Source organism: Crocodylus siamensis, chromosome 3 (assembly GCF_052110815.1).
Source record: "Crocodylus siamensis isolate JL-2025a chromosome 3, ASM5211081v1, whole genome shotgun sequence".
Taxonomy (NCBI): domain Eukaryota; kingdom Metazoa; phylum Chordata; order Crocodylia; family Crocodylidae; genus Crocodylus; species Crocodylus siamensis.
In genome coordinates this window covers 2,573,313-2,596,778 of record NC_143397.1, presented here as the reverse complement: position 1 = coordinate 2,596,778, position 23,466 = coordinate 2,573,313, and the positions used below count along the sequence as shown (strand labels likewise).

General features: G+C 58.7%; 1 protein-coding gene across 4 annotated transcripts in view; it reads left to right on the top strand.

Moving 5' to 3' along the window:
• The window catches only part of CNTFR (ciliary neurotrophic factor receptor), a 335,695-nt gene that overhangs the window by 21,741 nt on the left and 290,488 nt on the right, over positions 1-23,466 (top strand). Inside the window, exon 1 of one of the 4 annotated variants that reach the window (XM_090037550.1) lies at positions 7,549-7,756. The exons of 1 other annotated variant lie outside the window; for it this stretch is intronic. In XM_090037550.1, the coding sequence (XP_089893676.1) occupies positions 7,676-7,756 (81 nt within the window). In that variant the 5' untranslated portion in view covers positions 7,549-7,675. Of the gene's footprint in view, positions 1-7,548; positions 7,757-23,466 lie in introns of those variants that run through there. 2 more of the 4 variants (XM_090037549.1, XM_090037553.1) reach the window with 2 other exon arrangements.

Sequence of the window (23,466 nt, the reverse complement as noted above, 5' to 3'; positions counted from 1 at the left end):
TTTTCCTGCGGGATGCTATTTGCCTGCATGGAAACCACCATGACTTGTGTGCAATACTTTGTGCCCAAATGAATGAGTCAGTAGATGCTCCAGTTTTTGTTATAGATTGATTCATAGCCCGGGAATCCTGATATTTTTTTTACCTTTTCTGCTTGAAGAAAGAAATTGTTTCAGTCCAGTGAATGTTTTTCTCCCCTGATTGTTCCTAAACTTCTGAGGAACACATTTCTTCCGGGACTGTTCATTTGGAGACTTCCAGCCAGCCCTCTGGTTTGCAAAATTGCCTGTTTCTGTATCTGGGGGAATTTTTGTGCCTGAGGTCATGTCTTTCCTTCAAAAGCATCTACAAACATTTAAGGTAGCAAAGCTCTGACTTTTTTCAGTGTGAAAAATCCAGCAAAAGTTGATAAGCTTTTCACGGTGCAGAATTTTTCACTACCCATCAGGACTCTGTGGATAAAAAGCCTTGGGTCTCCATGCCTTTGTGTTTTGCTGCATGAATATTTTGCACAGTTCTTGTATTGTCTGAGCAAACAGTAGATTAATCCTCTAAGGACCAATATTTCAGTGCTTTGGTTTCATCGTGGCAAGTGTCTTATGGCACCTAACCTTGAGCCATGTGCTTCCAAAACAAGTGTTGTCATCAAATTGCCAGGGAAAGGAACCTCACACATTTTGCATCAAAAGTAATTGGGTATCTTGATGCCACATGTGGTGGAAAGCTCAGAGCTGTAGCCCACTGGGAATTTTTTAATGAGCTTTTTTTTTTCCACCTGAGAGTGCCTATTGGTCCAAACTGCTTTCTGGAAAGAGCTGGTTTTGATGAATTTCCCATTTTGAAAAACTGTTGGACAAAAAGTTTTTGCACTTGTTGAAATGTCCCGATTGGACATTTTCTAAATGGAAAAGTACTGGTTCTTGGTTTGAACTTATTTTGGAAAGCTAAAAAAAAATACCTAGAGAGGGTAAAGCAGAACCACTTCAAAATTATCTAAATGAAAAACGTCTCTTGGTTCAATCAGTGCTTTTCCATTGTCATTGGTCTTGTTCTAGTTTGGACCTTTGGGTCATTTCTGAGATTTTTTTGACTATCTCAGCTTGGGATGGAAAAAATAAAACCTTATCTCTCCGCAAACAGGAAACCCAATGCATGTCCGCTTGAAGTGCCCTTGGTTAAATTTAGGGGGAAAGCCAAGTCGCTCTGCTCTTGGTTGCAAAACCTGGCCTTTTTTTCCATGACAGACAGAGGCTTGAAGGATTCTTGCAGAAGGCAGGGTAGATTTGCACCTTGCAAACCAAGTAGGATGATAGATAGATAGATAGATAGAGTGGGTGAGTACAAGCTTTGTGAGCTGGAACTCACTTCATCAGATGCTGTTCAGAGGACATACACAGACCAGCATGTGCAATAGTGATTTATGATATATATATATATATATATATATATATAAAATCTCTAACGTAGTTGAGGCTATAAGATGCAAATCTACCCTGCCTTCAGACTGACATGGCTACCTGCATCTCTGTTGAAGGACTCTGACCCTGGCTTAGAGTCCTCCATAGAGATGGGCCAAGTTTCACCTTCATTTAAACCCCTTTGGATTTTGAGAGCTGCCCCTAGACAAGTTTGCCTGGCTTTGCTCCTGTGTCCCTTGTCCCTGAGCCCAGGCAGGAGAAGTGGATGCTCTTTTCTCACAGCAACAGAGGACCTCGTGCACTCTCAGTGGCCTTGTCTACATGTGGCTCTTTTAAGCAGCATGAGCCTAAAATTGCCATTTTAAGGTGCATCGAGGGCACGTGTCCACACGTGCATGTCCTTAATGTACCTTGAACATGGTGATTTTAGGCTCATCCCACCTAAATTTGATACATGCTTAAAGCAAGTAATAAATATACGCTGGCATAGCTAAGTTGTATTAGTCCACACGTAGACACTTAACGCTCATTAATGCAGTGTGTGTCACCACGTTAACATGCCTGGGTGTGGCTACATGTGTGCTAATTTAGCCATGCCAGTCTAAATTTAACATGCTTGAATGAGCATTAGCAGGTCTATGGGTAGACAAGAGCCTAAATTGCCTTAAACAAAGGTGCATTAAGTTTCAGCATGCGTAACTACACGTGTAGACACGGCAAGAAAGATGGTTCCATGTTTTTTGATGATCATTGCTTAGGTTTAACAGGCTCGCTTGGCTGCCACCAACTCCCCGTGGCTGCTGCTGGTGACGCTGGATGCACATACAGTGCAATTCAAGGAAAATCCAGTTTGGAAGAACCAGCTCCCACCTCTTTTTTTCCATGGATGTCCCGTTTCCCTGCTGTGAGATCAGCACGTCTGTGGGGAAAAGCCAGGAGTCTCCACCCAGCAACGTCTCTGGGTACCAGTCCCACCTCCGGGCTGGCGTGGATGGGGTGATGTAGAGACGAGGCACGTGTTGTGATGGAGGAAGCGTCCGTGTGTGAGAGGGTGTCACGGAGGAGGAAAGGAAGGGGAAGAAGGAAGCAGTGAAGCCGGCTGGATAGACTGAGCATCCCGGGGCAGGGAGAGGAGAGCTGCTCATCTCTCTGTAGGGTGCTGAGAAACGCACAGGTCCCTATAATGATCTCCTGGATCCCCCAGCTGTCCAGCAGGAAACGTGGTTGACTTCAATACGCCCCTTAAGAAAGCAATGGGAGCTGTGTCATGGGTTTTGGTACTTGCAGGGTCTGGGCAAAATACAAATATTCTCATTAGACGTTTGCTTTGCAACTCGGCGCATCGAAATCTAATGCGGTGAAGTTTCTGAAGGGAATAATACGATGTTTGCCTGGATTAGCACGAGGTGGGCTTAACCCAGCAGCTCTGGCTTGGCCCGGCATGCTGCGTTGCTCTGACGTGGTCTCCAGAAACAGGCGCGCAAAAGAGCCCTGTGCCTGATAGGCGGCAAGAAGCTACAGCCGCTGAAGACGGGGAGCTGAATCAATTTGCTGTGTGTCATATCTGTGGGATGTGTGGGTGTTACAACTGTGTTAAATGCAGGCTGTGTTTATATTGTACTCAACGATCAGGGAGATGCGTATTGTCATGCAAACCTTGCTGGAGCCTGCGGGTGTTGCACAGACCTTTTCCACGTCTCGTTGCAGACTGGGTGCATCCTATGCGGCGGCTTCAGTGTGCATCCTACGTAAGCTCGCGCGTGGCCAATTGGGACCGGAGTCCCGCCTCAGTTTCCCCTTTTGGAGAGGGGGATCATGACACCGCCAGTCCTCCGGGATGACGCTGGGAGTCTGGCTTAGTGCTTCGAAAAGGTTGGTACAAAGCACAACCGCTTCCTATGTGAAAGTGAAGCAGGCCTCGGGGCAAAGGCGTGAGTGTGTGTACACACCACGGCTGTCTGCTGGGTGAAATAGGAAGCACTCACATCACTACCGTCCAACCCACCTTGCAAAGCGTACGGACTTCAGTTGTGCCAGGATGGAGGATACTAGTCTATAGCCACGGCATCCGCGTGTCCCCAGAGCCATAGAAATGGAGCAAAATCCTTGGAGCTGGCCCCTAGCTTCACTCACGTCACAGCCATTAGCTCGCTGCCCTCGCTCTCTTGCTCCAGGAGCGGGCAGACCATGTGCGCTCCGGAGCAGCCTCCCCACCTGCTCGCCCCCTTTTAAAGCCGTGCCTGTCCGCAACCTGGCTCACCCCCAGCTTGCCATGTTGGCAAAGCATCCTCCATGGCCCGTCCTGTGCGGCTGTGACAGCTGCTGGGCATCTTCCCTAGCCGTGCTCTCCTTCCTGAGCTTTGCCTGTATGGTGCACAAGTCAGCGTGCAGGGGCAGGAAGGGGATCCCGGGCACAGCTGCCTTGCCATCTCCTGCCGTGGGGCAAAGCCATCGCTCCCACGGCCTGCGGTTCAGAAGGACCCAGGGGTCTGGGAGCTGGCACACAGCCTGCCGTGTTGCTCCTGGAGAGCTGCAGGGAATAAAAACACTTCACTACAAGTGCCTGCTTTCAACCCAGCGTGCGCTCAGCATCGCTAGAGGTGCTGCTATGGGCGCCGAGGCCTGGCTTTCCTGGGTTGTACTTCGACGTTTTCAATCGATGCTCGGATTATAGTAAGAACAAGGGAGTTTTAATGTCTGCAGTACAGCTGCTGAGCTGGGAGTGACTCCGCACGGCCATGCGGATGTGCCCGCAACTGCACACGGAGCTAGCTCTTGCTCAGCCCCGTGTTGCACGCATGTAGCACGACACACGCTGCTTTTATGCAGGCATGCAGTGGCACACTAATAATCACCCATTGATGCGAGGTTCTTTGGGTACATGTCATATCTTGTATTAGGCCAACTAAATAGTTGGGAAAATGGTTCTTTGCAAGCTTTCGGGCACGAACACCCTTCTCCAGGCAGAGGGAGAGTGTCTCTAGGCACAGGGAGAGTCATAGGGTGACTCTCCCTGGGCGTGTCTACACAAGCGCTTTAAGGCGCAATAGCTTATTTTTCCGTGCATTAAAGTGTTGTGTAAAAAATGGTGCAATTATGCTAATGCACAGGAAGATGGGCTACTGCACATTAGGCATTACCTAAAAATCATGTGCGTTCATTAGTGTGCATTAGGGCAGCCTAATACACATTGCTTTAGTATTTCATATTAGAGGTACTAAATTTAATGTGCATTAGAAAAAGCACCTTAATGCATGTGTAGACATGCACCCTACGCCCGAAGAAGGGTGTTTGTGCCCAAAAGCTTGCAATATTTCCAACTGTTTAGTTGGTCTAACGAAAGTTATTACATTTACCCGAAGACCCTTGTCTGCCTATGTCCTTAGACCAACACAGGTACACCCGACGCCTCCACTGATGCAAGGAAGTCGTGGGCTTGCATTACACGCTCAGACACGCATGCACGTGTCGCTTTTCTCTACCTGCTGCATAACGACCAGTGAGAAATTTGGGAACTCTCATGAAGACAGAGTGCAACGATATAAAATAATCTCTCCGGCCGTGAGTCCTGAGGAATTTTAATCAGGCTGGGGGTAGCGACAGGCTGTCAAATCCCTTTTCCTTACAACCTTTTCAGTGTTGGCCTCTTTCTCCCTTTCCTGTTTCCTGCCTGGAATTTTTTCTAAAAAACAAAAACCGTGATCAACTCGAGCTGGTCGGTGGCTCGTTAGCCCTTGCACTCAGCTGCTTTCTGGTACGGAAAATACCAGGTCCGTTCTTTCTTGGCATCTCCCGTATTTTTTCTTTTTCTCGCCATTGTTTTTTCGCTGAAAGAATCCCTTTGGTGGCAGAGGATGAAAATGAGACGCTAAGCCCAACCTGCTGTGTTGTTGTTAGCCGCAAGCCTGGCAGGAATTCGGGGGGGAGGTCCTCCCAGGCCCCCATCCACTCTGCCCCTGCGCGGTGGCAGCGAGATGTCCCGGGAGAGAGGATCTTTCTGCAGAGGTCTAGGCCGGGAGGGAGAAGACGCACGTCCCAGCCGGCAGGGAGCAGCTTGTGCGATTCAGCCCGGATTTTGGAGGGCCGCGAGTCCTCCTCCCACGCGCCCCAGCGTTGTCCTGCGACTAAATGATAACCCGGGACTCATTTAGTCAGACGTTGCCCATAAAATGTCCGGGCAATGGTTTGGAAAGGCACCAGGCCCCTCTCACCAGCACCAAATTCACCAACAAAGCAACGGAGAGCGAGGATTTGTCCCAGGAACAAGCTTTCTGCCCAGCTGCCCCCCATCCGGACCTGCCCAGCGCCCGTGGGGCTCCTTTTTGCCACACTCACAGGTCTGTGGCCCTGCTCCCCTGGTGCCCAGGTGCTTTCTGCCCAGATCCAGTCTCTGGGGCCATTTCTTCCCTTTCCCTGCGCCCGGTCCCCACGCTCTCTGGGACGCCTGATCCCTGTGGCAGGAGTGTGCCCAAACACAAACCTTTGTAATTTGGTGAATAATAATAAAATCAACTTATTTTTCTGGAGTAGCCCCATGGCTCTGCCACTGCCCGTGTAACCTTGGACCCGTTCTTGCACCTCTCTCCTCCTCGCCTCCTGTTTGCGTCTCATCTATTTTAATTGTAAGCTCCTAGGAGCAGGGGCTCTCCTTGCGGCATGGGTATCTGGATGCTGCTGTGAGACGTAGCGGTGTGTCAGCGGTAGCGTTATTAGCCGTAGTATTAATGAAAGAAGTTCTCAGTACATGTAAATGATACAATTAATGCAGTTAATTTAAGGAGCCGGAGGAGATGCTGCTGCGGACGATGATGATAATGCATCCTGTTGCTCCGTTAGAGATGAAAACTCCCCATTTATATCCAAGGAGCACTGGCTTTTCGCAACGTCAGGCAAATACTAGAGAGAGCTCCCCCTCCACTCGGCCCCACGTACCCGGGTTTGTAGGACTTCACTTCAAGTGACTTTTTTTTGCTGTAGGAAAACAGGATTATTTAAATTTGTCTGCGGTGACGTGAGGCTGGGGCTAGGTCCCTGGGAATATTTGCACTCAGCTGTCTGGGGACCTGGGGATTGAACGGGGAGCGGCGCGGCGGCTCGGTGTGGGCGCACCGGGGGCTGGTCTGAACGCCGGCAGAGGCCTGGAGAGATGCGTCGCCGGCAGCGCCGGCCTCTGTTGCAGCCGGTTTGGGGCTGGCACGGACCAGCTGTCTCCAGGGCTCAGATGCCCTCCAGCCGCTGTCCCACGGCTCTCTTCAGCCCGTGGGCCGTTGCTGCGTGGGAAGAAATTCATGCAGTGCTGCGCTGTGATGCACTTGTGTCGTGTTACCCCCATTATAGAGAGGGGTAAACTGAGGCTCAAGGCATCAGTGGCCGGGCCAGCAGCAGGGTCCACAAGTTCTGACCAGGCCCCCTGGGCCCCACTTTCCTGCAGAGCAGCCAGCCGGGGGCCGAGTCCCGGCCCAACGCCCGGGGCCTCTCCCGCACCCGGCCTGGACTGCTGGTGTGCCTCCTTGCACGCGCCCCCCCCCGCCTGCCACGCCGCTCACCCCCAGCGCGGCTCCCCCCAGGGACCCCCCTCGCCTGGCCGGGGGCTCCGGCCGCGTGTGCGCTCCCGGGGCCGGGCCGGCGGTGCGGGGCGGTGTGCGCGGGTGCTGGGGGTGCCTGGGTGAGTGTCTGTGCGAGCGCGTGCACGGGGGGTGTAGGGGTGTGTTCGCACCGTGCAGTTGAGTTTGCTCACGCGGGGGGGGGGGGCGTGCGTGTGCACGCCCATGACTTCGGGGTGCACGAGGTTGCGGCCCCGAGTGCCGGGGGGGCGTGCTGTGTGCGGGGGAGAGTGAGCGTGCCCCCGCGTTCCGGCCGGCGCTGTGTGCTGTGTAAGGGGCGGTGCCCGCAGGCCCGAGTGTGTGTCCGTGAGCGTGAAGCTGTGCTCCTGGGCTCGGGGCGGGGGGTGTTTGTGCAAGAGGCTGCGCTCGCAGGCTTCGCCGGCGCCGTGCCCCCGCGCGCGCTCGTGCGCGAGGCCGCGCCCCTGGGCTCGGGGGTCGCGTGCGTGTGCAACAGGTTGGGCTCGTGTCGCGGGGCGCTGCGTGCGCGTGCAAGGGGCTGCGCTCGCGGCCGGGCGCCGGGTCCGGGACGGGGTGTGCGCGCGCGTGCAAGGCCGGCGCGTGTGCCCGCGAGCAGCAGCACTTCTGGGCAGGCGGGCGGGCGAGGGGGGGCCGCATCCCCGCCGCCGCCGCCGCTTACCAGTGGCTTCCCCGGTCACATGGGCGCCGGGCGAGAGTTTAAAAGAGCTTATCGCCCCCAGCCCGAGCAGACGGAGCCGCGCCGGGACCGCCGCGGGCGCGTGAGTACCGCCCTGCACGGGAACACGGGCGGGCGGGCGCGGCCGCGCGTGTGTGTGTGTGCGTGCGCGCGCGCGCGTGTGTGTGCCCCGGCACGCCGCTCCGGCGTGGGATCCTTTACTACGGACCTCAGCGTGGCTGTGGGTGTAAATCCCGGGAGACCCTGCCCGGCGCGGGCCGTGGCGCGTGTGTGCGCGCACCCCCATAGCCCTCTGCTGCTTCTTGGGGCTGCTTAGCACGGACCTCAGTGTGTGTGTGCGTGTGCGTGTGCGTGTGTGCAGGCGCCCGCCACCGCTGCGGGTCAGATCTGCTCGGCATGGACCTCAGTGCGTGTGTGCGTGTGCATACGCGCCCCCAGGGGCCTCTGCTTCATCTCGGGGCTGCTCGAGGGGTGCGTGTGTGCGCGTGTGTGCGCTCTGGGGGTTGTAGCTCTCCAGAGCCCCCTGCTCCACACGGTGTCTGCTCAACGGGGACTTGAGCGGGCGTGTGCTGTGTGTGCCCCCGTACCCCTCTGCTCCTGAGTGGGACCGTAGTGTGTCCTGTGCACCTCTGCTTACTGTGCGTGTGCGTGTGTACCCCCGTAGTCCTCTGTCCCATGTTGTGACTGCTTCATATGGATCGGTGGAGTGTGTGTGTGTGTGTGTGTGTGTGTGTGTGGAGACCTCTGCTCTGTATTGTGGCCGGCCGGGATGGACCTCCGGGGGGGGGTGCGCATGTGTGTGCGCACGCCCTAGCGACCCCTGCTCCGTGCCGTGGCGGCTCAGCAGGGCCGGCGGCGGGGGTGCGGGTGCAAGGGGGTGAAGAAGCCCCCGGGCGAGGGGCGGGGGCGGGGGCGGCAGCGACCCGGTGTCAGCAGTCCCGCGCTGCAGCTATTCTGCACGGCTGATTGATGAGCTGGAGCGGAAATCCTTTCTTCCCCCTTTGGCTTGTGTGAGCCCCGGCTTTCTTCTCCCTCCCCCCCCGCCCTGCCCTTCCCCCTCTGCCCTCCACCCCCTGGAGCTGCTGCTGCTGCTGCTCCCCGGAGCCTGCGCCTGGCCCTGGGCGGGGGGAGCGGCCGGCACCCCCCAGCTGCCGAGCTGCCGAGGCCGGGCGGGAGAGCGCCTCGCCGGGGCCTGCCGCAGCCCGGAGCAGGCGGTGCGGGGACCGAGAGCGGGGAGTGTCTCCCGGGGGGGCTGGGGAAAGCACCCACGGCAGGGCGGGTGCCACCCCCTGGCTCCCTGCCCCCAGGAGAAGTTGCACAGAGCAGGCGTGGGCGGGCGGCCCTCCGCAGCAGCCCGGCTCCTTCCCCCGCGCCCGCGCCCGCGCCGGCCGCTCTCCCCGCTGCTGGGAGGACGCCGGGTGCCCGGCCGCCGGGAGCCGGGGGGGGAGGGACCCCTTGCCCCCGCCTGGCTGCGACCCCCACTGCTGCGCTGCGCTCCGCGGCTGGGCGCCCACGCGGGCCCGCTGCGGCCCCACGCACCGCCCAGACCCGCGCGGGGCTCGGCGCGGCCGCCCGCACAGGCGCCCCGCTCCCGAGACCCCGCGACTGCCTCTGCCCCCCCAGAGGGCCTCGCCTGCACCCCTGCTTCCGGCGGGGGGAGACCCCCGGGCCGCGCAGGACGGGGCCAGCTGCGGGGCCCGGCTTTGCTCGGCCGGCGGGCGGCGTCAGGGGGGCGAGCTGCTTGCCCCGCGGCACGCGGGCCCAGACGCGGGGTGCCCCGGGCGAGGGAGCGGGCGGAGCAGCACCCCGCCCATGCCGTGTGGCCGGGTCCCCAGATCAGGACCGGGCCCTGTACTCCCCGCATGCCCGGGTCTCCCCGGCCCCCACGGTGGTTATTCAGGCGGCGTTCGCGCGTGGGCAGCCTTGCTCCGGCGCGGGCGGGAGGGGGCCAAGCTGCGCGGGAGCTCGCCCGCAGGCGGAGCGGTCTCCACAGGCCGGGTTTCCTGGGAGAGACGGCAGCTCTCCGGCAGCCGGGCCAGCGCTGATCGACGGAGAGGCCGGTGCTATTTGGGGGATAAATGCCTTTTAAAAAAATGTTTGGATGGGGGGCTGCTAGGGAGCGATGCCCTGGGGGGCCGTGAGCGTGGACCTCCTTGCCCCTCTTGTGTCCGCGCCCACGGGGCGTCGGTGGGGCCCTCCAGGGGCGCGACAGGTGGCCCCAGTGGTCGAGTCTCTCCGTGGCGTGCGCTCGGGGGTGCCAGCGGGGCGGGTCTTGCCCGCGGGAAAGCCCCCAGATTGGCACCTGCCGCTGCGTGGAACTGCACTAAGGAAAGCCCACCTGAAACTGCGGGTCCCAGTGCCGGGGCCGCGCCAGGCACGGGTGTCGGCTCCTGCAGGCGAAGCAAGGCCGGGCCCGCTTGCTCCTGGCATGGTGCTGGCAGAGGAGAAGCGGGGGCAGCCCTTCCCCAGGACCTGGGGCCCGAGCGGGCCCCGCGTGACGCTAGGGGGCACCAGTGCCGCTAAAATGTTTTTTGGGAGAGGCTGGCAGGGAGCTCCTGACCCTGGGCTGGGGAAAGGCCCCATGGCGTGTTTTGCCAGGGTTGCAGCATTAACCCTAGTGCCGTGGCCACGTCCCCCTCCAGGCAGCATGCTCCTGGCTTCTCCACCACCTCCTGTTTCCAGCCTGCCGCTCCAAGAGGACCCAACGTCGGGGCTGGTGTTTGCGCTCGCAGCCGGTGGGGCGTCAGCGGCTGGAGCGGGGCAGCCAGCTAAGATCCACACACAAGCAAGGGGCAGAGGGAAGGGGGACTGAGCAAGTCAGATCCCTCAAGTATCCCAGCCGGCTTCAACTCTCCAGGGAAGCTAGTGATGGGCCAAGGAGGCGGCACGCAGACCTGTGGGAAGGACGGAGCTGCGCGAGAGCCAGGGCCTGCGGCTAGGCTGGACCGCGGCTCGGGGCTTTCATGCTGTCTTTGCCAGGGCCTGTCCCGAAAGACCCGAAACTTTGTGCGGCGGGCTTGTTGGAATTGGTTGTCCTGTGTGTGCGCACACGTGCGCGTGCATGTGTCTATATGTACCGGAGTGTGCATGTACATAAATGTGGGCTTGCGTGTGCTTATATATCTGTACATATATTCATCACAGGCCTTTTTGCCCTTAAGATCTGGGAGTGTGTGTGTGTGTATGTGTTTGTGCGTGCATTTGTATAGACTGAGCGTGTGTATATGAATGTGGGTTTGCGTATACTTGTATAATCTCTACATGTATTCATCACAGGCCTTTTTGCCCTTAAGATCTGGGAGTGTGTGTGTGTGTATGTGTTTGTGCGTGCATTTGTATAGACTGAGTGTGTGTATATGAATGTGGGTTTGCGTATACTTGTATAATCTCTACATGTATTCATCACAGGCATTTTTGCCCTTACAATCTGGGAGTGTGTGTGTGTGTGTTTGTATTTGTGCATGCATCTGCATACACTGGCATGTGTGTATATGAATGTGGGTGTGAGTATACTTGTATATCTATACATATGTTCACCATGAGCCCTTTTGCCCTTAAGATCTGTGAGTGTGTGTGTGTATGTGTGTTTACAGGCTCACACACACACAATAAATACTATATATTTATGCATAAGAACACCTATTTCATGCCATTATACACTGAGACCTATTTCTCTTGTTACAGCAAACCTAGCAAAAAGGCAACAGACCTTGTGCTTTGGGAGGATTCGACGTTTCTCTTTCATGAATTTTGATGGTTAATAACTTTGTTCACATTTGCAAGCGTTTCTTCCCCAGTGCTTATCTATGTAAATTTTTTGCACTAGCAGAACACGGGGCAGGGGGATGTCTCGGGTTCCTGCAGTTTAATCAGCACTTAACGACAGCAGGAGCAGAGCTTCCGAACTGATTTTTTTGGTATTTGATAATATTTTGATACATTCATTTCTGACTTTGTTAGCTTTCAAGTGTCTGGTGTCAGAATGGATCCTTTGCCGGAGCGGCTGTCGAGGTGTCTATCATGAGGCCTCTAGTAATATTTTAAATGGATGCTGACATTCATCTCAAACATCCTCGTTCTGTCTGGAGCGTGTTTGTCGACTCTTGCTGCTTGTAGCGCCGACGAGGACTGGAAAGCGAAAAGATGAGCGAGCGGAGACGCCTGTTCTCTATTGTGTCAGTTTGTTTGCTTTGTGCCTTTGACAGCACTTGGTGCCTACTCCGTTCCTGCGCATCTCCCCTGTGCGTGCATGTGCGTGCAGACAGTTCCCGCAGCTGCCGTGCGAGTCTTGCACCGCCACCAAAGACATGAAAACACTTAGAAATGCAATTTTTTTTTTGGTCTGTCTTTTTTTTCCCCCCCTCACTTAAAGCCATTCATGTTGACAGGAGCCGGTGCTGGGCCGGGAGCTCCTTTGAACTCGGGTTGAGAAGTTGTCTCCCTGGCAGGCTGGCACCAGACACTTAAAAGCTAACACGTTTGGAAACAAACGGACCAAAATATTATGCAATACCAAAAATTCAGTTCAGAAGCTGGTTTCATGGGGGCTTTCCAATGGGTTGCCCGGGCTGCATGGCTTAGCTGGCAGCGCTCCTCCCTCCAGAAAGCACCTGCAAAGCACTGGTGGTTCAGATGGGCATCTCTGCTGGGAGTTAATCCTGGCTGGGGAAGGACCGACTCAGGGCTGTGACTGCCCGTGGTGCCCTCCGACCCTGCGATGCACTCGGGACGAGGGCGCTAGCTCTCACCCGGGGGCTGCCTGGCTCCTGGCGCTGCTCTCTGGGTAGGCCGGCGGCTCCACCCCGTTCAGGTGACTTGAAAGCCCCCCACGGGGCTGTTGCCAGGTTTCCTCGGTGCTTGGAAGGCACATTGAAGTCTCCAGATGAAAGGGAGCTGCCGCGAGCGGAAGAATTAATATTAGCTCCCGTTACCTGGGTAATCTCCTTTCTCTTTCCCTCTGGGTCTCCTCTGTGTCTGTCCGCATTTGGCTACGAGGCTGGAGAGGCTCGTGAGGGAGCGTGTCTCTAATGGAGTTGCCGTCGTGGACGGCTCGGGGCTGTTGCTGGCGCTGCGGCCTGCCGGAGACGAGCGTCGGGGAGGGGATGGGGGAGCTCTTTGCATCTGCCGGTAACTGGGCGTGCGATGCACAGAGAGCCGGGGGGGCAAGGGTGACCTGGCAGTGCCGGCGGAGACGGGGGTGCAGGGGCACGGCTTGCTTTTTAGGCTGGAAATGGTGCTAGGCAAAGGATCTGCAGCCGTTCCGTGTGGACCTTGCAATTAATATGGATGGGGCTGGAGTAACCCTGGGGTAGAGCCCGTTGGACAAGCGGGGATGCACAGGGCTGCCTTGCCTTTACGGAGCTGGTCCTGGGGTCTTGCAGTGGACCCTGCCACTTCCTGCCTGTGGGGCCTTGGGCAAGGCCCTTAGCCTCGGCGCCCCAGCTTGGAAATGGGCACGAGGGTCCTGTGGGTCTTGCACTATGCTCCCCTCCCTAAATGGGGTGGTGTGGCGGGGGCGACGGGGTCATCACCTTGACCTTACCATAGCTGCCGGCAAGGCGATGCGACGGCTTGCTCCCGCGGGGGGTCTCGGCAGCGCTTTTGCCATAGAAATACCAAATGATGCCCTTTGAGCAACTCTGGGAGCTGGTAGCGGTAGTAGGCTGTTATCCTAGGCATGCAAGCAGGGCTGTAGCACACAAGCGCGCGGCCAGCCTGCCATCCTCTCGGGCCTGCGAGCGGCCTAGTGCTACCGCGAATTAGCTGCGGCTTGTGGGTCGAGGTGAGGCACACTCCCGGAGCCCCGTGGCCGGGTTCAGCGGTGCCGATTTGCTCCTGCAGGAAAATGCAGTGGAGCTTCATAGTCGCCCTGTGTCGACACATCCCCTCAGGCTGGTGGGAGCATTTGGGGGTGGGGAGGTGACCTCGGGGCATGTCCCCCCCATGGAGGGCAGGTGAAGATGCCTGGGCGAGGACGTCTCGGGCACCCGAGCTCCATGACGCGTAACGTGCTGCCCAGCTGGGTCTGGGCCCCACCGCACGTGGCAAAGCTCGAGGATCTCCCCCCAGGCAATGGCTGGAAGGGGGTGAGCTCCAAATTGCTCGCGGTATTAGCGCACAGACTTGGTCTGAGCTTCAGCTCAGCCCGGGGCGTCGACTCGCCTGCATTTGCGAGGGAACATCCGTGGGCCGCGGGGCCGAGGCTTACCCAGGAGCAGCCCTGTGTTTGCCCGGCCCCAAATAAACCCCCGCTAGGGGCCGAGTCGGCGCGAGGCCTGTCGACGCGGAGCAGCGCGGCTGATTTCCCTGGCGTGACTCGCGCCCCGCGGTGATTCAGTTTGACCGACCCGCCCCGGCCCGCAGCCGTTTGCGTGACGCGCTGCACCTGGTGAGCACGGAGGCCGGAGTACCCTTTTCAAGACCTGGCGAGCCGTCTCGTGACGCTTACGGTGTGCCGGAAACCAGCCGTGCATGTCCAGAGCCATGCATCCAGGGATCAGCCCGTGGTGCTAGTGCTCTGTTTGCTATAGCAAGAGCAAAGGGCGCAGCGGTGGCTGGTCCTTCATGTGCATCCCCCTGTCGCATGGCAAAGCTGGCTGGGAGACAGCAACCGCAGCGTCTGCTTTGGCCCCTGGCTCTGCCCTTGGCCAGGAGGGCACGAGAGGCTGGTTTACGCCGTACGGGCTTTGCAGCTGTGGTCGCTCAGTGCAAAGCCTCCAACCGAGCCTGTGCCTGGAAGGTGGCCCTTTGTTGCTTCTTCTGATCCACGAGAAGCCTAAAGTTTGAGTGTTTGGAGGAGTTTCCAAGCCCAACGCAGGGCTCGTTGTGGCAGGGTTATTCATTTGCAAAATATAAAAAACAGTTATGGCTTGTGCCCATATCCCCCTAGCTCTGCTCTCCCCCGGGGTGATCATGATGGTGGGAGCGTAGGGCCTGGAGCCCAGGGGCAAATGGCTTAACCCTTGCCGTGCCTCAGTTTCCCCCATCTGGGAAATAAGGACTCAAAACAACTGAGCCCTTCTGCTCAGAGGGCGGGGAGGTGCGATCGATGGATGTTGATAAAGCATTTTAGCTTCCTCTCCAGGGAAGGGGGCTCTCGAATACTACTGGAAATAATCCTCTGGAAGAAAGACGTGGGAGAGTTGGCGTTTCGGGGGGGATCTCATGGCTGAAGCGTGCCTGAATGGAGGCTGATTTTTGGTGGGGCAGAGGGGTAATTCTCCACTTTTTTTTAACGCCCCTTGAAGAGAGTCTCGGGTTGGACCCCCCCAAACCCCTAGTTGCTCCCAAAAGCCTGTCCTGCTGCCATCAGGGGCAGCTTTGTCTGGGGTGGGGGCCATAATGTGCGGGGGTGGGCAGCTTTGATGGCTTCGCAGCTCTCCGTGAGCCCGGTGTTCCCCCCGGCTGCCTCCCCCGGCCCCGTGTGGGGAGCCTGCATGGGTTTCGTGCACCGATGGGCATCCTTCATCAGACCTGCCCGCCGACCTGCCGCGCACGGACCCGGCGCTGCTCTTCCCTGCCATTCATAAAAAGCCTTTCGCTGCGTGGGCTCGTCTGAGCTTTTATTGACCCGGTTCCGGGAATGATGGAGGCCGATGCGTCTCCAGCGTCCGCTCCTGCCAGGGCCCCTGAGCGAGGGCCAGCCCCTGCTGCTGCTAGGTTTCCGGTCTTGAGAGCATCAGGCCTTCAACAGGCCCCCTGGGCCCGCCGGGGAAGCGGGTGGTTGTTTTGTCATCTCTGCCACCGACTTGCCATGCGACCTTGGGCTTGTCATTTCCTCTCCCTGTGCCTCCGACTGCCGAACGGTAAAGCAGGGCAGAGCTGCAGTGGCCAAGCCTCGAGGGCTTGTTCAGCCACGCCGAGCTGGGGCTTTGCATCCTCCGAGTCCTGGGTCTGCTGGCTCGGGGAAGGTGGGAGCGACCCCTGTGAGATCCCGGGTGGCGGCAGACGTGCAGCGCCGTATTATGCTGGAGCGGTTGCTTTTAATAGAGATGTCGGCGCTTTCACCAGGCAGGGCAGGGATGGCAAGGCATCCCGGGGTCTCCGGGTTCATCTTGGCCAGACAAAAGTTCGAGGCCGGTTACCGCCTGCTGACACCAGCCTCATTACCGAGATGCTTTGCCGCGTGTCGAGACGGCGGTTGCCTTTGGCTCGGACTTCAGCGGCTGATCTCCACCCACGGGGGACTTGGACGTTAGCTAATTACAGTTAGGGGAGGGCGTACCATCCTCAGCAGGAGGGACCGGGGACGTGCGCGGATGTTGGGTTTATTGCATAATAAAATATGCATGCGGTAATTTATCCCCCGGGAATTTCCATGGCAACCCGTCGCCGCACCTTGCAGGCATTGATATTGGACCTTGCAACTGCCCCGGCGGCGGAGGGGATGCCTGTTGTCCGTGGAGGGAAACTGAGGCACGACAGGCAGCTCAGACCCCTGCCTGCAGTCCCTGGGAGGGGCACGGCCGGCAGCGGGATCCAGATCTGTGCCCTCCCCACGCGCTGTATCATTCGGCGCGTGCTCCAGACCCGCTCCTGTTAGGGCAGTAAGCGATTCTCCGCGAAGGCCTTTTGCTCGTGCAGAGGAGGGTGCCTGTCGCCCGTCCTTCCGGTGACCGCGCCTGCGGGGCGACCGTGGCCATGGCGCTGGGCGCCTCCACCTTCCTCCTCGCTGAGTCTGTTTCTGAGCTGCCAGAGATGCTTCCCCTAGTTGTCGGCCCCTGCAACCTGCTCCCGAGGCAGGGACCCCAGTGCAACCCTCTGGCCTCCGGTGCCAGCTGGGAGAGAGACTCTGCCGGGGCATCGCGAGCGTGCAGCACGACCGGGCCGGGGTCGAAGCCGGAGGGTCCTGGCTAGAGGGTCTTGCTTGGGGTCAGATCAGCGCTGCAGATCCGGGGGGATTTTCTCCCCTGATCAGAGTGGTATAAATTGGAGGGCTTGCTTGCCTCTGCCTGGGGTCTCTGGAGTGTCTACGAGCCCCCCGGACGGTGGTGACCACGGCCCCCTGCTTTGCCTGGGGCAGGGGCGGGGGTGATGCCCGGGGCTGTGGCAGGGGGACTGCTGTGTTGCTCAGAGGTTGGACTGGGCTTATCTGGGTAAGTCTGATCCTGCCTCGGGGGCTGGACAACTCCGCTGCTCTGGGATCCTGCGAGGGTGGGGGAGGAAGAGGTGAGACGGGACGAGACGTCTTCCTGGTCCGGGCTGCTCGGGGCTTGTCCTGCCAGCGTGCACGTTTGCCTCGTGCAAAAGGCAGCAGGTGGGACCAGGAGGCGCTTGCGCAGGGTAAAGGAGGCGTGTCGGGGGCACTTGGCCCAGGTTGGTAGTGACCGGGACGTCACCTCTTGGGTGGCCCGGGGCCTGGCAGGTGGGACATCCATCCCTACCATCACCAGCAGCCTTCAGCAGAGGCCAAGCCCTTCCTTGACTGTGCAGGGAGGGGAAACTGGTGATGGTCCCTGGAGGCCGTCACTCCAGAGCCGTGCCCAGCCCAGGGAGCGGCGGGCAGAGACACCTGCTTGTTTGGGGACAAACAGAGGCCCGGCTGCTGCATGAACACCCGTGTCGAGGCTTGTCTTCTGTAACCAGCTGGACAGAGGCTGGGGTTTTGTTCTCAGCGTCTACCTCTGCCTTGCTCTGGGAGCTTGGGCCAGCGCCTTCTCTTCCTGTGCCTCAGTTTCCCCACCTGTAAACTGGGCCAGCCCCGCCGTTCTCATGCGCTTGGTGACGTGCTGCTGGAAAGAGCGGGGGATGATGGCAGAGAGGCAAAGGGGGAAGCTGGAGGTGGGCATGGGGCTTTTATCTACAGCGTATTTTCTACTGCTCTGCCCGGCCTTGTTTTTAATGTCCTAAATGCTGCAGCTCTCTCCCTTACCAGGGGAATTGGGCCCATATCCGGAGTCGCCTTGCTGCAGGGTAGGTTAAGAGTTCACACCATCCTTCTCCTCCACTTCTCCCACCTTCATGCAAATGCCTGTTCTCAGGACGGTGCTTCAAACTTTTTCCAGTGACCCCTGGACCTGGCTTTCCCCCGGCACCGTCACATCCTCAGCTGGCGGAAATTACCAGAGCTTCCTCACTAGGAGGGTGGCGAAGGGATCAGACATCCCCAGGTAGCGCAACATCCCATTTCCAGCTCCGTGAAATGGTGCCGGTGTTGCTGCCGCCCCTGGGATGGGTGTCTCTCCTGGTGCAGGCTGCTGTCACGTTGACACGTTTGACCTGTCCTTTCACATCGCTCCCCACGAACGAGCCCTGCTTTTCTGTTCTCCATTGAATCGTTGTGCTCCACGGAGGTGTTTGCTTGCATTTCTCCCAGGCCGAGCTTATGCTCCTAACTTCCCACAGTCCCTCCGTGCCATCGCTAACACCTGGGAGCTGTTTGCTGCTCCTCACTCATTGCCCTCTTATTTCTCTGCGGATTTGTCACCCTTTGCATAGGGGGCTGGTCCCACCTGAGAGCAACCGGTGGGTTTATGCCAAGTCCCCCTTCCTGACCTGCAGTCTGGTCTCTGAGGGGTGGCAAGGCTGAGGGGGAGGCTGGGTGTCTGGCTGCCTGGGGTAGGGGAGACCGGCTCGATTCGGGGATCGGGAGCGGCTGGGAACCCCTTAGCTGGGATATGGGGCAGGTGAAGGACCCTGGGCTTGGCAGAGCTGCCTAGCTTGGTGGGCAAGGATGCTGAAGCAGGGTGCTGGCGGGGAAAGCAAAGGGGAGGCTGCATCTCATAGAGACGGTGCCTTGGAGTCTGCAGGGGAGGTGTTGCTGGGGGTCCTCTGGCCTGTGGCTGAGTTGTCCCCTCTGAACCCGCTCTTACGGGGTTCAGCAACCCAGACCCTGTAGCAATGTACCCATCCCCTTCTGCGTGCCAGGCTGACGCCGAGCGGCCCGTAACCCTGCGTGCCTCATTGCGCTCCAGGGAGGCAGGATCCCCCCTTGCGTCTCCTGCAAAGAAGGCGACCGGCATCCTGGGCTGCATGGGCAGGAGCGGTGCCAGCCGATCGGGGGGGGCAGCGATCCTTCCCCTCTCCTCGGCACTGGGGAGGCCACATCTGGAGTCCTGTGTCCAGCTGTGGGCCCCCACTACAGAAAGGATGTGGGCGCATTGGAGAGAGTCCAGAAAATGCTTGTGGGGCTGGGGGGCATGACTGGTGAGGAGTGGCTGAGGGCACTGGGCTTATGTAGTCTTCAGAAAAGATTGAGCGGGGGGGTTTGATAGCCGCCTTCAGCAGGGGGGCTGCAAAGAGGATGGAGCTGGGCTGGTCTCAATGGTAGATGGCAGGACAAGGAGCAATGGGCTCAAGTTGCAGCAAGGGAAGTTGAGGTTGGATGTTAGGAAAAACTTTCTCAAGAGATAGGTGGTGAAGCACTGGCGCAGGCTCCCCAGAGCGGTGGTGCAGTCTCCATCCTTGGGGGTGTTTAAGGCCCGGGTAGACAAAGCCTTGGCTGGGATGGTGTAGCTGGGGCTGGTCCTGCTTGGAGCAGGGGCTGGACTAGATGCGACCCCTGAGCTCCCTTCCACCCTCCTTGTCTGTGATTTGAAGCTTCCCGTACTGTAGAGGAGCTGCACTCCCGTTTTTTCCTTGGATGGATGCGTTCCTGGAAGCCGTCCCCATGGCACTAACCAGGAGCCCCTTTATCCGAGCCGTCCCTGTCGGAGCAGCATCCGGCGAGGTCGAGCAGCCCTTCCCAGCCCGGCTGCCCCGGCTCTCCCGGGCCCGACGGCAGTCGCTCCTGGCTGGGTAGTCCTCCAAGCCGGCCTCACGCGGGAGACGGCATTCAGCGAGCACAGCCCAACACTAGTTAAAACAAGCCTGGAGCTGTCGCGGACACGATAAGATAAAGCAGGGTTATGATTCCCCTGTCTGATCCCGGAGCCTCTTGCATTATTTAGCGGGCGTAGCATGAGGTCACCAGCCTCTCTGATAATTTTCATTAGAGGAGCCGGAGAGGATAATCACCTGCTCAGGAAAACCAACTTGACACTGTTTATTCAATAGTTTGGGTTTAACGGCAAATAAACAGAGGCTAATAATTACGAGGACGCTGCCAAGGTCAAGAGGCAAATCGAGCCTCTCCTGCCGCCTCCCGCATTTACAAAGACCCTGCGATTCTCTACGCCGGCGTCTTTTAACATTCAAACCCAAAGCTTCAGAGCTCTTAAAGGAGAGTCGGCGCTGCTGAGGCAGCATGCGTGAGCAGCCTGGCAATAGTGAGGTAGCGTGTGCCCCGCTGCGCGCGCACGACCTTGCACGCTCACAGGGCACATGGCGCACAGGTACCCGGGGGGCGCGAGCAAAGCGAGCAAGCTGCACCGCGTGTGCCTGTGGTCACGCGCTGACAAACCGGTGTGCACGCAGCGGCACGCGGGCCGCCTGCTGCTCTTGAACTCGGCGGGGAGGCCCAGGCAGGAGGAGAGAGAAGCGCTTAGGATGCCCCGGGGACGAGGAGGAATATCTCCAGCGGGGCCCGTGTGCGACGAGAGCGCCGGGGGCTGGAGAGGCGCGCCGTGCTCGGCGGTCGCGGTGGACATGCTCGCCCCGGAGAAGGTCTCTGTTACGGAGGCTTTGAGGATGGGGAATGCGCTACGACCAAGGAGCGACGCAAGACGGGGCTTTCCCGCGGGGATGCTGCGGGCTGCTGAATCGCCGCCGGGTGCAGCTCCAGAGAGAGGCATTGGGGGAAGTGGTTCGGGGCCGAGGCTCACGACTGCGGCAGATGGAGGGACCCGATTCCTCCCCTCCATTGGGCGCTGGGGAGGCCACGTCTGGAGTCCCGTGTCCAGGTTTGGGCCCCACTGCAGAACGGATGTGGACGCACGGGGGAGAGCCCCGGGGAAGGCAATGGAAGTGGTTGGGGGCCGGGGGACAGGACTTGGTGAGCTGTGTTTGGCCAGGACACGCAGGCCGGTTTCCTTCGCCGTAGATGGGCTGGGATTGACGCCCCGAGACACGGGGCACCGGAGAGCTGTGCCGAATAAACCCACCCGTGCACACGCACGCGCACTCGCACGCTCCCTCTCGCTCGCTCGCTCGCTCCTCATCCGCCTGAGAGACCGGAGGAGAGGGGGCTGGCTTGACGAGTTGTTTTGAAAGCCGGATCATTTTAGGGTTGGCTTTTTTTAATTCCCAGGCCCCCCCCGCTCCCCTCCTCTCTTTCTCCATGAATGGTGGAAGAAAAGCAGAACTCCTCTTTGTTTAACTGGCGCTTTGTGCCCGTCTCCTGCCGTAGAAAGGGGATTGTCGACATCAAAACGGCTCGGGACGCTTGGGAGGCCGCCGTTACACGCTTTCAGTCCCAGAAACCCCCGGCTTTTTGCTCTGCGCGAAGCCGGGCCGCGGCGCACGCCAAAGCAAGAGGCCGCGCTGTCTTGCAAACCCGCTCTCCCAAACCTGATTGAAGTGGGCAGCCAGGCTGTGAGCTCGGCGAGATGAGCGCTCGGGGCCTGACCTTCTGCTGCTGGCAGCGTCCGAGCACCTAATTGCCGCGCTCTTGCAAGGCTTCAGACCCGGTTTATGCGGTTAGAAATGAGGCCTGCCGGCAATGATGAGAAGGTCCCGTGAGAGCCAGCGGGGCCTAGTGGATAGAGCACAAGGCTGTGGTGTAGAGCACTCTCTGCTGCTGCTCCTCTGGGTGGCCTTGGGCGAGTCCCTTCACCTCTCCGTGTCCTGCCAGCCCCGTCTTTTGTACTCCGCTGGCTGTGGGCAGCACCGGGTGCCCCCGGGCTGCTCAGAGCTGGCTCAGCACGGGGCAGGACTCGGAGGCCACGGGGGTGCGTTGCCCCGGGCTGGAATGGCAGGGGGGCAGCAGCAGGGCAGGGGGGGAAAGGCTCTCGTTACTCTGGTCCGGCAGCACTCAGCTCCTTGCTTTTGGGAGCCCTGCATAGAAAAGGCCCTTGGGGGGTCGTGATTTAAGCCAGGTTTGTCCGACTCATCCTGCCTCGGCCTTTGCTGCGTAGCAAGGGCAACACATCCTGGCTTCTCCGCTGAGCTACCCTCGGTCTTAGCTGTCTCTTGCGTTGCGGGAGCTCCAGCACACCGCGTTGTTCATAGTTGCATAGCGGTAAGGGGGTGGAAAGGACCTTGCAAGCGTGCATCGGGGCTGCACAGAGAGAGCGCAAAGCCCCCTCTCCCCAAGAGCTTATCCCAGGAGGTGATGGCTGGCAGAGGGCAGGGGACCAGCGTGATGGGAACTTAGAGCCCTTTTTCCCCCGGCAGCTTCATTATTGCTGGGGTTTCTTTTCTCTAGGCCTTGCAGCCAAGGGGCTGTGTGGGGAGAGCGCGAAGGGCCCGTTTGCAAATAGGAGGCTGGCACCACTGTGCTCTGGGCCGCGTTGTGTCCACGCAGGCTGGAAAGGATGCAGCCGTAATGGTGCCGTGGGGCAGCGAGCTCTCCGTGCATGGGTGGAAAGGGCTCCCGGGGCCTAGGGAGAGCCGGCGGTGAAGATGGTGCCCAGGTGCAGAGCCAGGAAGACCCTCTCATAGCTGCTCAGGCAGGGGCGGCTGCATCCGCAGCTGGGGTGAAGATGAAAAGCAGCGTTTCAGCCCTGCCAGCCTGGCGCGGTGGCCTGGCAGGCAGCTCACCCACGAGCAAAAGCACGTGGCTTCATCCCGCTCCATCCAGCGGAGCTAAGCAATAGGCTGGAGGCAGATGCTGAGTAAATCTGGCTGCCAGTGAGGGCGATGGCGCTGCCGGGTCCGCTTGGCATTACCCCGTCCAAACGGGGAGCGATTCCCGATGGGCAGCGGTGCAACCAAGAGATCATAGCAGGCTCCAAAATTTCATAGATTTCATAGACATCAGGGCTGGAAGGGACCTCGGGAGATCATCAAGTCCAGCCCCCTGCCCAAAGGGCAGGAAGTCAGCTGGGGTCACAGGATCCCAGCAAGATAAGCACCCAATTTACTCTTGAAGGTGTTCAATGTAGGTGCTTGAACCACCTCCGCTGGCAGACTGCTCCAGACCTTGGGGGCTCGGACAGCAAAGAAATTCTTCCTTATGTCCAGCCTGAAACGGTCTTGCGGGAGTTTGTGACCGTTCGACCTCGTCGTCCCTTGGGGCGCTCTGGTGAACAGACGTTCCCCCAGATCCTGGTGGTCACCCCCGATAAACTTCTAGGTGGCCATCAGATCACCCCTGAGCCTGCGCTTTTCCAGGCTAAAGAGTCCCGTGGCTCTCAGTCTGTCATCGTAAGATCTGCTTTCCTGACCCCTGATCATGCGCGTGGCTCTCCTCTGGACTCTCTCAAGCTTCTCCACATCCTTCCTGAATTGTGGAGCCCAAAACTGGACGCGGTACTCCAGCTGCGGCCTCACCAAGGCCGAGTACAAGGGGAGAATGACGTCCCGGGATTTGCTCGAGAAGCATCTATGGATGCACGCCAGCGTTTTGGTCGCTTTACTAGCCGCAGCATCGCACTGGAGGCTCATGTTCATCTTGTGGTCAATGATGACCCCCAAGTCTCTTTCTTCTGTAGTGCTATCCAACGTAGCACTGCCGAGCCTATAAGGGTGCTGCAGGTTTTTCCTCCCAAGGTGGAGAACCTTGCGTTTTTTGGTGTTAAACACCATGAGGTTCTCGTCTGCCCATTTGCTGAGCTTGTCCAGGTCAGCCTGGATCACCCGCCTATCTTCTGGCGTGGATGCTTTGCCCCAAAGTTTGGTGTCATCGGCGAACTTGGCCAGTCCACTCCTGACTCCAATGTCCACATCATTAATGAAGATGTTGAACAGGATGGGTCCCAGGACAGAGCCTTGAGGGACCCCACTGGTCACAGGGCACCACGATGGGTGACTGCC